This window comes from Camelus ferus, chromosome 1 (genome assembly GCF_009834535.1).
Source record: "Camelus ferus isolate YT-003-E chromosome 1, BCGSAC_Cfer_1.0, whole genome shotgun sequence".
Lineage (NCBI taxonomy): Eukaryota > Metazoa > Chordata > Mammalia > Artiodactyla > Camelidae > Camelus > Camelus ferus.
In genome coordinates, this window is record NC_045696.1 from 91,478,980 (window position 1) to 91,493,331 (window position 14,352).

A 14,352-nucleotide genomic window follows, 5' to 3' on the forward strand; every position below is an offset into this window, starting at 1 on the left:
ATAGAATTTCAGAGCTAAAAACTAAATTCTAGTATGGCAGTTCCTTAAAAAGTTAAGCACAGAATTACTTTGTGAACCGACAATCTCACTTCTGGAGACATATCCAAAAGAATTGAAATCAGAGTCTAAAAGAGATATTTGTACACCCATGTTTATAGCAACATTATTCACAATAGCCAAAAGGTGGAAACAGCCCAAATGTCCATTGACAGATGAATGATGAATTGATAAACAAAATGCGGTATATGCGTACAATGGAGAATATTCAACCTTAAAGAGGAATGAAATTCTGATATAGTGAAATAAGCCAGACACAAAATGATAAAAATTGTATGATTCCAATTACATGAAGCACTTAATGTAGTCAGATTCATAGAATCAGAAAACAGAATAGTGGTTCCCAGGAGTTGGGAGGAGAGGGAAATGGAGAGTTTTAGTTCTATGGGTATAGAGTTTCAGTTGGGGAAGATGAAATGTTCTGGAAGTGGATGGTGGTGATGATTGTACAGCAGTGTGAATGAACTTGAATACTACTGAACTGTACCACAATAAAAAAATTCTTACCCTCATAGAGCTTACAATCTAGGAGAAAGAAAAAGATAATAAGCAAATAGAAATGTAAAAAATTTTAAAGTACATTCTAGATTAGCTTTTGGCCCACCCTCATTTTACAGATAAGAAGCCAGAGGACAGGGAGAAAAGATAACAAGAGCCTATCCAGTAAGACCCTGATTGTCTGACTCCTGGGCCAATGATTTTTCTGTTGAACCATACTTTCTTTTTGAGATACTTCTAGTACCTCTATTTTGTCTGAGCCTTTTGATGATGTACTGGAAAGAGAATAGACTCTGGAATCTGGGCTCAAATTGCAGCTCAACTGCTTCCTAAAAGTTTGATCTTTAGATTTCCTTCTTCATAAAATGAGGATAACAAGACCTACTTCATAAGAGTAATTTGTTATTGTTACACCTTGGTACAAAGTAAGTAGTCAATGAAAATTAGATCCCTTCCTACTAAGTTCTTCAAATGCCTTCTCTGAATTTGTTGCTCATTTATTTATATTATGTTCAACATGCATATACTTTCAATCTAGCAATTTCTGCAAAGATATTCCTGTTTGAGTTTTATAAATCATTCTAAAAGTGCAGTGTGGATATGGAAAAGAATGATTCAGTTGAAAAACCTGGAAAATAAGCCATATACATTTATTTGACCCTTACTTAGCTGGGAGAGAATTTCCAAAGTGTAAATTTGGTAAAAAATTCAAAACAAGAGCTAACATATTCCTTTTTTTCCAAAAAAATAAAGCCAACTCTGATATTTCTACCAGCTTAAAAACAAAAAACAAAAAAACAAAACAAAACAAAAAACCAAAGTCATACTGTATTTTTATTTTAAAAAGGTGCTTATCTCTAAATAAAAAGTATATAATGGCATGAATTATCCCAAGAATGATGTGTTTCTCAGATCCAATATATTTAGAAAAGTGGTCACAGTTATCAACTGTTAGCAAAGAATCACAGGACATTAAAGTTACTACCACAGTCCTCCTTCACCTGATTCTACAGCTTTCTCCACCTCTAAGAACTCTAAGTTTGGTTATTTTGATTATTCCCTCTGAGTTTATAATTTTCTTCTAATTCCTTCTACCACATGTGAGGATAAAAAAGACCAATTATTCCCAATTTATACACATCTATAAAGAGCTCCTCTTTATTGATTTGCCATGGCTCTTTAGGTTTATGAAAAGATTCGTCTTACGTGCAGATTAGAGAATTATGTTGACTATATAGTCATTGCATAGAAATTAATGTCTTAGGTTATATTTCTAAGGCTGAACAACTTTTGTTGTCTTATTAAAGATACTGGCAATTTATTTTGGGTTATACATCCTTTCCCTACAGAAGCTATAGATAGCTCAGCTGGGGAGGTTCAAGACCATTAAACAATATGACTCTGCCGAAGGTCGTATCACTTTATGAACAAAACACGGGTCTTAGATTTTAATGAACTTAGATCTAACTCCTGGCTCTATATCTTACTTGATTAAGTCATTTACCTCTCTGACCTTTTAACCTCTTAAATGAAAAGAGATAATAATCGACAATTATGAGGATTAAATGATAATTATATAAAAATCTAAAAGAGTTATTGGTACAAAAGTAAATATTAGTTATTCCATACACATAGAAACTAAAATTTTATTTTTATTTTTGATTCTAGTTTTGCTTGATTTAGAATTTTCACTAGACTTTTAAAATATTATAAATTATAACTCCATTCTGAAATGTTATACAATGCAACTTGCTTAAAGCATATTTATTTAAATCTACGTTTCATTTATGTTCTACCGTTGTTTAAAGTTATTGGCTCACAAACTGAAAACTAAAGAAAGTATTTCTAAAGGTGTTTGTGTGTTGAAGTCTAAAGTGTAACTCTGGGAAGAATCTGATGTTTAATGCTATGTATATTTGTTTCTAGATTCTGTTAGAAGTTGTGTAGCAAAGCTGTTTTTCACCTGCTCCCTGAAGGGTCATTACTGCCTCTACAGTAAATCCAGTTTTATTCTCATCAGCCAAGAACCTCAGCCATGGATCCAGATCATGTTTCTATTTCAGCAGGTGTGTATGAGCTGCGTTCATCGTGGCTCCTTATGAGACAGTGGGGTATCAGTTTATAACAATTTTTACTGAATTATTCTTTGACCATGGTTGCTATGTAGATAATAGCAGTATATTCATATTTCATTAGTAATTTTTAACATGGATTTTCTATGTTTTAGGATAATTCCCTTATAAAAGGCCCTGGATTAGTAATCAGGAGGACAAACCTATTAATATCTTGACTATCCTTAACTTTAAAAAAGAAGAACAAATGGGAAAATACTTTTTGTTCAACAATAACAACAAAAACATCTTATTTGGGGGAATAGCTTTCCTCATGTAGAGCTAGCCTTTATTTCCCCCACAGTCTTCCAATCTCTAATTAATTTTACTATCGACATATCTTTTTTTGACATTGTTAAGATACTGGAATGCTACTTTTTTCCATAGAATTTATGTATATAGGTAAAATTACATAAAGAGGAGCTTTGAACTTAACAATAAAGAATTTGATGCAAAGATTTTAACATCAAAAGAGATTCTTATTTGGAAATACTTATCTTGAATGCATTAAACTTGCATATAAAATTTGAATATAGATTATAAAATATTAGTAATAGAAAGGATCTTAGACATCATTTTTCCAGATAGTAAAATTGAAGGACAGAACTCAGACCACCTGACTGCAGAATGAGTGATCTTTTCACTGTTTCACATTATGTTAAAAAGCAGAATGGAGGATGCAAGCAGGAACAAGGAGGGTGGAGGCCGAGAAAACAGAATGCAAATTTTATAAAATGGTTAAAAATTAGGCCAAATGATAGTATTTACTTCTATTAATAAAATATTTCTATGTTGAGCCCTACAAAAACCACCAACCAGATAGTTATATTTCTTTCTAAAGAAAAGGCATGCTTATTAAGAAAAAAATGAATTTTAATGCTACATTTATTATAGTTGAAAAGTAGAACTGTAGTAATTAAGAAAAGAGACAGCTTAGACATGCTTTAGGGATACCATGTTTCTCTGTATTGGGTCTTCTTAAGAACACTTAATCACATCGCATAAAGAATAACTCACATTTTGATGTGAATCAACTTATATGTGAATATTAAAAACAGCATTGATTTTTCTTTCTTGAAATAATGATCTTATTTTTCTTCTACTTTACTAATACTTTTCAAATAGTTTACATCACTGGTTTTGTAGTTGGTTTCATCTTTGGCTTTGTTCTTAACAGTTGTCAGTTTTCTGAAAACAAACCAAGAAAACTTGATTTTACTTTTGCCCCTTTAGTCTTATTTAATTGACTTAGTCTAATCCTTTGTCTTTCTCTTTAAGCAAAATCACCAAAAAAAACCTGTTTAGCCTGCTTTTCTTCTTTGTTCTTTCTACTATACTGTTCTCTTTCTTTTTTCACACCTTTGATATTGTGTGATCTGGGTGAAGCCTGACTTTGGGGTAAATAAAAATCAAATCATTGACTTGATAGCTACAAACCCAGTACTACCTTTGTGTGCTGGCCATACTGTTTCTCTTCTCTGTCAATTTACACACTCATGGAGCTCTCAGATTAACAGATTCCAATCTAAATGGTCCTCTTTGAAATGAAGATTAATTAAATCAGGTTCTGCTCCTCAAGTGAAAAATCATATGCTGTATAAGTTTCTGATAATAATCAAGAAATTCCCAGATGTGTCCACATTTTGGGTTTCATGATCAGTTACTGGCTCTTAACCTTTTAAAATCTGTGGACCACTTACTCAAGGTATAAGACCCTCTACTTTTTCCCACTTAGAACAAGAAACAGCTCATCTTGAGGATAATAATGAGATTTTTCTGGAAAAAAATTGTTTTCACTAGCTAAATACAAACTTTGTATACACAGACCTCTAGAAAGTCTCATAAGTCAATGTTTGGACTGTCAACTGACATTGAAAATGGGATTTTATAAGCCAATATTAACTTATTATACCTCACACATAAAGGATAGTATATATGGTATTTATATATATGTATTATATTATTTTGTGTCATTTATTTTATATTTTTTATAAAATTGTTCCCTTGAATTGAAACACTTCTCGTATTCAGAGGTATAGCATCACAACATGTAAATTACTATTAAACACATAATTGATTAGTAAATATATAGTTTAAATCTTCCTTTGAAAATTTCATTTTCTCTGGCTTCAGTGAAAAATGATTCTTTTTTTACATTTAAAGTCTTATTGTCCAAAACCTAGAGTATCTTAAGGCTCTAAGAATATTTACCGATTATCCATTTTAATATTAAAGGAGTTTTTGTCTTCCTCACCACCCTCACACACTATTCATATCTGAAGAGTTGCATAATGGACTTAGTTACTTAATGTCTATTCTTCAAGATCTAATCTATATAAATAAACTTGATATTTGTACTTTAGTTTTAATTTTACACCTTAATTCCAAGATTTTTGAAAAATAAATATAAATATTTATATTAACCATTTTCCAATTAAGTAACATGCTTGGGAAATGATTGAGGTAAACACTCCATTATAAAGATTAGGCATAGTTATAGAGATCAGTATCAACTATCTTGAAAATACTATTTAATAAGTTAAATTTTCTGTTAAAAAGTAAAAAAGCATTAAATGTATCATATGTTTGATCTTCAAGATAGATTTCTCTATTGTTTATTTAGATTTAAAACATGTTAAAGTTCAAACCAAACCTCAGTAGTGCTTTGCAGTTAATCAAACAGTATTTCTCTCATTAATACCCCTTCAGAGTCTGTTGCCTGAGCCCCTGTCCATACAGAGTCATTCTGTGCAATTCCTCAGTGCCCTGTGGGAGAAGACCCAGACAGAGGGTGCTCACAACTTTGAAACAGCCATGATGGAGTCCACATTCCCGCAGCAGAAGGTAAATGCTTCTTGCCTTGGGCATGTTTTTTTAAACCCAAATTCAAGATTAGCTTGAAATAATTTGCCTTACCTGAACAGTTCAATTTTTCCTTCTTTCTTTTATTATTATCAGAAAACACTTATTAAGTAATGAGTTTCATGTCATGCTGTAATGGACCCGGGACCTAGTGATATTAGTAGACAAGGTCCCTTTGAGGCTCACAGACTGACATAATCCAGCCCACTCCGAGCCACACAAAAACTGCACACATGGTATGGAATAGAAAATATTTTACAAAAGAAGACAGCTCTAGGATTGAAAGGGGGAAAGCCTCAGGGAATCAGGCTCTAGGTTCTTTGGTGCTTTTCATTTCTTCCCTCCATACTTTGTCCCATCACCTTGTCCTCTATAGTCACCACAAAGCATGAAATGGAAGGTAACATGAACAGGAAGAGAGAGAGCATGGTCAGGGTGAGAAAGAGCTCCATTAAGGTAGGCAGGGATAGTTTGAAAAAGAGCATTTTAGGAGTGTGGAAACAACAGCATCACTTTCAGGACACAGATGACTGAGACCTCCTGAGCAGGCCATCTAGCTGCGAAAGGACCGGAGTGTGGAAGTACACCCATCCAGTCAACAGAGTGAAGCCAGAAGTGGACATCCACTGACATGATCAGATCTGCACATGAGAAAGGTCACAGGCCTTGGCATGGAGATATCATTAGAGGAAGCCTGGCTGAAGACAGAAAGACTACGAAGGAAGCTATTACTGTAGTTGGGTAGGAAATACAGGCCTGAACTAAGGTTGGAAGTTATAGGAAGAGGATGAATTCAAGAGCCATTAAAGAAGCAGAATCAGTAGGACTTGGTGCCTGATAAGGAAAATGGAAGAACAAAGTTTGACTCCGGGTGCACCATATGGTCAAATGGATGATGGCATCATCCTGAAAAAGAGAGACCACAAAAGATGCTGATGTGGAGGAAGAAGATAAATCATTCTGATTTACTTATTTGAGTGTGAGTTGTTTGTATAGATAGCCAGATGGTGATAGTGGTTGAAATGCCAGTGTGGGCCTCAGGAAGAAGACCATGGCTGGAGATACGGATTTCGGTGTCAAAAGTAGCACTTGATGTCATGACAGTAGATTGGATCATTTAGGGAGAATGTGTATAATGAGAATTGAGAATGATTATTGATCTCTCCTTAGTAAATTACCAGCTTCTCTAAGTCCTTCCCACACTGAAAAATCCTAGTTATTCTTATTTTGCCTTCAAGAAAGTCCAACAATAAGCATTGGATGCTTACTGAGCAAACCAGAGAATAAGAGTATATATATGATCGTGGTCTCTGTCGTTGTTTTACCGGTGAGAAGGGGGACAAATGTACCAATAATAAATAAATTCAATATTAACAAACAAGTAGCAAATTAATCAAAAACTATTATATTGTGAAACTAACTCAATATCTCTTAAGTTCTGAAGGGTTGTAAAAAAATGAGAAATGAGCATGATTAGTCAGAAGTTCAGTTAGTATGGTCTGTAAAACACTGAAGCCATATCCAACTATTGCATCACTATTTTTTGGCCTTGATTTAAGAATTAGACACGTAGTATGAAGAATAAAGGAAATGCCGTAATTGCATCAATGCAAAGTAGAATAGAATTATTTGCATATTTCATTCAAATTTTAAACTGTTGCATCATGTTTAAAGACTATGCCTCAAATTCTTATAAATATTTCATTGTAAACTGTATTGTAACTTGAGGGAACTAGTAAAAGAAATCTTGGCAGGCTGCTTCAAGTCCTAAGAGATTAGGGGGAAAAAAAACTTGGCAAACCAGTTTTGTGCATGCTCACAAGTATACTTATTCATATCTCTTCCATTTCTTACTAATAAATATTCCTCTAGGGAAAAAGTAACTGCAGACCAAAATGTTTTAGAAATTTAAAAATTTTTATAATCTGGTTTACTCATAAGTAATAGAAAAAACTTTGATATCTGGAATGTACATTATGTGGCAAAGTTTATCTGCCCTGATATTTCTCAATCAAATTGATTTTCCACTATCTTTATTTTATCAAGTGTTCTGCCCATTCAATTCAAAGTAGCTGTGAGTATGGTCCACAGTCTGCTTTCTTTTCACCATGTGTGCCAGGATGTACATACACTAGTGATTTGAAAGTGATGGGCATGTGTGTTATCTGTTGCTGTGATAGAATTAAATCTGCAGCCAACTGGTTTGGGTGTACAAAAAAGGAAGAAACTTCTGAGAAAATGCCTAGGTCTCTAGAATATAATGCTCTGTAGAGTTTGTTATTGTGAATTCTTTTTAATAGAATCTTGGAATTTTAGAACTGAAAATCGACAGTAAGTTATCTCTTGAATTGCAAACTGCTTCAGGGCAAGGATTGAACTATGTTTACCATTATATTTCTAAGGGTCACACAGTGCCTGGCACATGGTAGGCTCTCAATAAATAATGGATACCAATTGAATAAATAAATAAATACTGTCATTTTCCAGATGTTAAGATTGGAAGCATAGGGACCAGCTAAAGGTCGCATACCTAGTCTGGCAGAGCTAGAGCGTGAGCATACACTATGGGAACATCAGGGCTGTTACCACTATATCTGGTTTTTGTCTACTCTGGGCTTATAAGATTACAATTCCCTGCTTCTTGAAGTAAGTCTTGGCCATGTGACTTGCTTTAGCCAATGATATATGAGAAGGGACATGTGTCACTCCAGGCGGAAGCTTTTAAAAGCTAGTGTGTGATGCTCCATGTTCCCTCTTACATTACCATGGGGAATGTAGAAGCAAATGTTGACATTGAGCTGCCAGAGGATAGACACATCCTAAAACTCCAGACCACCACATAGAGGACTTCCACTCTGGAGAGCCACTCAGACCCACCACGCACTTTGCGTGAGGAAGGAGCAATCTTCTGTTACAGAGTAAAGTTTTGGTGTTGGTTATGGGAGCATAACCTACCAAACTTGATTCATACACCTACTGGAGTAGGTAACCAAGTCAGCACTGAAGACAGATTACCTGGATTTAAAGTTTGGCTCTGCTGCTTTCCAGTTCACCAGCCTTTGGCTCAGTGCCCCGTTTCTTTACCTGGATAATGGCAGTAATATTAGTACCTACCTCATAGAGCTGTCTGAGGATTGAATGAGTTAATACATAGAGAGCTTTCAGAATAGCGGCCACCCTTGTGATCTCTCCATAAATGTTAGCTGATATTCTGATTCCTAGCCAGTATTTCCCTGTCTCTCTTGGCTCTGTCTCTGTCTCTCTCAAAAATAACAGAAATTCAAATCTTAGATGTATAGAGAGGTTCAGAGTAGAGGTGGAAAGTTGAGCCTGAAGGATAATTTCTCAAATTTATATGTATGTATCTATCTATCTATCTATCTATCTATGTATTTATATATATATAAAACTTTCTAATTTGATCAGACTAACATTAGAAAACACTCTCCAAATATCAAACACAATTTTCAGTATAAAATTTGAGTTATCATTTGCAAACTATTTATCAATCTCACAGAGAAGAAATGTGAAAATTCTTATATAATATCATGCTGTAATTTTTTTAAGTTACAAAAATACAAGAAAATTTAATATAAGTATAATGCATCAGTTCAATAGTTCAAATAAGAAAAAAAATCATCTCTAGATATTTAAATAGTACTTGATAAAATTCAACATCTGTTTTTAATAACGACACACTTTATATTAAAAATGTATAAAATGTCTGTCTCCCTGTTTAGAGTGGTTTCCCAAGGAGCATATGCTTGCCATTGTACACCCAGCACTCAAAGCATCACCTTGCATGTAATAGGCACTCAATGATGTGTTGACTGAATGAAATGAATGATTGCTGTTAACAACTAGAAACAAAAAGATGTTTTCATAGTATGATAAATATTTGACTTAAACAAAAGAAAAATTACACTTAGGATGAACTGCTGAAGATGTTTCTATTAAATACAGGAGTAAAACCAGAATACCCACTATAATCTTTATTATTTAGTATTGTTCAAAAGCATTGACCAACATGAGAATGTAAGCTCCATGAGAAGAGAGATCTTGTCTGTCTTGTTCAGAAAGAATCTTGAGTATGTAAAGAGCATGCCTGGCTCATAGTAGGCATTAAATAATAATAATATTGTGTTGAAAAAATAGAATACAAGGCATATAAGTAGAATAATACTTGAAAAAAGGAGATAAAGTCAGCATTACTTTCAGATAATATGAGAATCAAAATAGAGCTATTCAAATTAATAGTATTCATCATCAAAATAATAATATCTAACTTTTACTGGGCATTTAGAATGATTCATTCATTGTCCTATGCACTTAATGTCAATTATTTCATTTAATTCCAACAACAACTCTGTGAGATAGATAATATTATTATCCCCATTTTCAAATGAGTAAACTAAATAGAAGGGAGACTGATTAATTTTCCTAAAGTCACAGGGCAATGTAGAGAAATAAGACTTGAACAAACATAGTGACATACCAGGTTCCTGACTGGGAATAAAGAATACTTCAAAGATGTTAATACTTCCTAAGTTAATTAGGCAGGTTAACTAAATTCCAATTTTAATTCTAGTAGTATGATTTTTGATACATTATGAAGTGATGGTAAATATAAGCAAAAGAACAAGCAGATAAGACTTGTTTTTAAATTTTTGAAAGGGAAAAAAGAGAACTTCCCTAAATATTAATACATACTATAAAAACAATAATTGTTAAATCATTCCACTTCCATGGCAAGATTTAACACAGAGATAAACAGAACAGACTATGTAGTCCAGAGACCAACACTAACATATACATATGATCAATTAATATGTATATATAGAATTGTTTAATTACATATAAAACAAGTACTTAAAAATAAATTTTAAAAAATTAGACTAGTCAAGCAAGATAAATAAACTCTAGAAATCTGCTGTACAGCATTGTATCTATAATCAGTGATAATATATTGTACACAAAAATTTAAAAGCATAAATCTCATGTTGTCTTTTCACAATAAAATAAAATTTGAGATGAATAAAATTTTTAAAACTAGTGAAAAAGAGAATAGATATTAAAATCCTAGAGCCAGTTTTATACACAGAGAAAAACATAAAGGCACTTTCTGTGAGTAGAAATTAGACAAAGATGCCTGCTGTCACCCTCAACATTTAACATTCCATTTTACTGGAGGTCCCACTCAATGCAGAAAGTCAAGAAAAGCAAATAAGAAATATAAGGATTGAAAGAGAAGAAAGGAGAGAGAAACAGAGAGACAGAGACAGAAATAGAAAAAAAAAGGGAAATTATTTACAGATAATAAAAAAGTATATGTTTAGAATATTCAAAAAAATCTAACTAACATTTAGAACTTATAAGGGAGGTCCATGAAGTTATTTGATATAAGCTCAACATAAAATCAATAATATTATACCTATATATGAGTAATAACTATTAGAATGTGTAATAAAAATATGCCACTTATAATAGCCACAAAACCTTTAAGGAATCTAGAAATAAATGTAAAAAAAGCTGTGAAACTCTTTAAAGAAGAAAAACTTTAAATAATAATAAAAACATTTTTTAAAAACCTGAATAAATGGAAAGATATGTGCTTCTCATGGTTAGGAACACTGATTACACAACTGAAAACTTTCTCTCAAATTATAAATGCAATTTTATTTCCAATCATAATAGCAACAGAATTTCTTCATGGAGTTTGACAAACTGATCCTAAATTTGAGAATAACCAAAACAATTCTGAAAAAGAACATGGAGAAAATTTTTCTACTAGGAAATGAAAACTTATGCTAAAGATGTGATAAAATGATTGCTGCAGGGATAAATTAATGGTAAAGAATAAAAAGTTCAGAGATAGTTCCAAGCATATGTGAACACTTGGTAGATGATAGAAAAGAGATTTCCAATCAGCGAGGAGAAAAATGAAATATTTTAAAACCTATAGGGACATGTGACTTTCCAGATTGAAAAGATAAAATTAGATTCCTCCCTGACATATAATAAATTAATTAACTCCAGATAAAGGTCTAAATGTAATCAATGAAACCTTACAACAATTAGAAAAAAATATCAAAGTTTGTCTTTATGACCTCAGGATAAGAAAGAATTTAAGACATAAGTGAACAGAAATCATAAATGAAATATGAATAGATTCAACTATTTTAAAATTTTAAATTTCTGTATGACAAAATACACCATAACAAAGTTAAAAGGCAAGCACAACCTGGGAGAAGGTATTTAAAATACGTGTAACTAACACAAAACTCTCCTACAAGTCAACAAAGAAGAGAAAAACAACCCAATAGAAAACTGGGCAAAGAACGTGAACAGAAAATTCACTGAACAAAATACTCAAATGGCCAAAACACCTAAGAAAAATCTTTAGACTCACTAAAAATCATTGAAGTAATTAATTTAAATTTTTTAAAATGAGATAACCATTTTACAGTGATCAGACTGGCAAGAATAAAAAATTGTGACAGTACAAATCTTGGCAAATATGTGAAAAAATGAGAATATTCATACATGGCACATGAGAATAAAACAGGTTTATCTACTCAAAAAAAAAAAGAGAAAAGTATTTAAGAAAAAAATAAATGTAGTCAGTCATTAGATTCATAAATGACAGATAGCTGACAGTCAAGGCAGGTGACTTTCCAGAAGTCTTAATTACATTTAAAGCTTATCAGAAAAAAATACTTAACCATTACCCACCATAAAGGGTTCCCCCGTCAGTAAATTAACATATTCATCACCTCAAGTCTATCTTTCTTCCTTTCTTTCTCTGTTTCTCTCTTTCTTTCTCTTTTTTCTTCCTTCCTTCCTTCCTTTCCTTTTCTTTCTTTTCTTCCTTCCCTGTGAGAACATTTAAGTAAGAAATGCCCATTTCTTTCCACAAAGAGGCTTTATATTGTAACATATAAAAATGTTCTGTCCTAGACAAGGTTTAAGACAAATTTTCCTTTATAACATTTTTAAAGGGGGAGTCTGGTGGTAGCTGGTTACATTATAAATTCATATACCCTATTATCTTGCAATTCCATTTCTAGGTGAAACTCTCACATACTTATACCAGGAAATATGTACGGTTATTAACTACACATTGCACCAAAAAATCAGGAACAATGCAAATGTTAATCAGTAGAATGGAGAAAAATGTTGTGGTATAGTCATGCAATATAGGCAGTGAAAATAAATTAATTAGACCTATATGTAGTAACATGGAATAAATCTTGAAAACATAATATTGATTTTTAATTAGCAAGTTACAGAAGTATAATATGAGTAGTATAATAGCTTACATATATTTTTAAAACGCACTAAGCAGCGTTATGCATCAGTTATGGGTGCATATACTTTTTTTCATTTTTCAGTTTTATTAGGTAGAATTATTATAGTTTGACTGCACATATACAACATACTGCATGTCAATACATATACACAATATACTGCATATATTTTTTAAAATTTGCGTGTACGGGTACATATACTTGTGATAATACAATAGCATATTTAGAATCAGAACAAATTTATGATGGCGTTGCCTCTGGATCATGAGGAAGTGGTGAAAGGTGGAAGGGAAATGTTTCTAGGAAGGATATTAAGGAGATCTGAATGTCATCTGTAATTTTGTTTTTAAAAAGTCAGAAGCAAAATATTTGTATTTGGCCTGCCTGCTGGTCATGGGTATTTGTTACATTATCCTTTGTACTTACTTTTCTTTTTTTCTTTCTTTTTAACTAAACCTGTAAGTAATGTCTAAGAGTAGAGGACTGATAGATTTGACTACATAAAGATATGAAGTTTATAAAAACAAAATCTGTACAGTAACTTGAAAATATGTGTAACAAGTATGAAAGACAATATCCTTAAGGTACTATAAGTTTGTGCAAATCAATAATCAATGGGTCAAAGACGTGAGCAAATAATTCAACGAGACTCTGAGTGCAGAAAAAGTATACAGCCTCATTAGTAAAGTTAAAGAAAATTGAAATTAAAATAACAGTATCCTTTTTAGTCCATTTTTAAAAAGACAATAATCAGTGCTGGCTAGAGTAAGGGAGTTTAGACACTTTCACACATTTCTAGTCAGAGTGTAAATTATTTCAACATTTCTAAAAAGCAATTTAGCAATGCAGGTCAAGAGTCTTAAAAATATTCATATCCTTTAACACAGTGATTTTACTTCTAAGAATCTGTTCTAAAGAAATAATTTGAAATGTGTACAAAACTTAGATACACCAAAAAAATACGATGGAGTAATCTGTGAATAGTCTTAAGTGTCTAAAGATGGGAAAATAAAGTATTATATATATACTAAAACTATATATTATGATACAATATAGTATATTTTATAATATATAATTTTATAGTTGTAATTTTATATAAGTAATGTGTAATAATTTATAACATGTGACAGTATTATAATGTTCTAAAGATGGGACACTTAAAGTAATATATATAGATATCCATCCATTTAGAAGAATATTAAGGAACCATGAAAAAATTATGTTTATGAGAAATGTTTAAGGACATGAAACAATACTTACATCAAATACCACATTGCAGTGTACAAAATTATTTATATAAAGAAAATTATTTGGAGATTTGCCCATTAAGACAGACAAAAGGAAATACAACAAAATATTAACAATGGTTAGCTCTGGTTGACGGGATTAGCATCTTCTAAATTTTCTCTCCGAAGTATATATTTCTTTCATAATGAAGGAAAAAATATTATTAAAGAAATACCACTTTTATTGCTTTATGTAAGTAAATGTAAATAAAAGCAGTTAGAGAAAATTTT

The 14,352-nt window shown here is 32.0% G+C and overlaps 1 protein-coding gene across 6 annotated transcripts in view; it reads left to right on the forward strand.

Moving 5' to 3' along the window:
- The window catches only part of VEPH1 (ventricular zone expressed PH domain containing 1), a 197,225-nt gene that overhangs the window by 139,890 nt on the left and 42,983 nt on the right, over positions 1–14,352 (forward strand). For all 6 annotated transcript variants that reach the window (XM_032485610.1, XM_032485602.1, XM_032485619.1 and 3 more), the window contains 2 exons: positions 2,482–2,621; positions 5,376–5,510. In XM_032485610.1, coding sequence (XP_032341501.1) covers positions 2,482–2,621; positions 5,376–5,510 — 275 coding nt within the window. The remainder of the gene's footprint in view (positions 1–2,481; positions 2,622–5,375; positions 5,511–14,352) is intronic.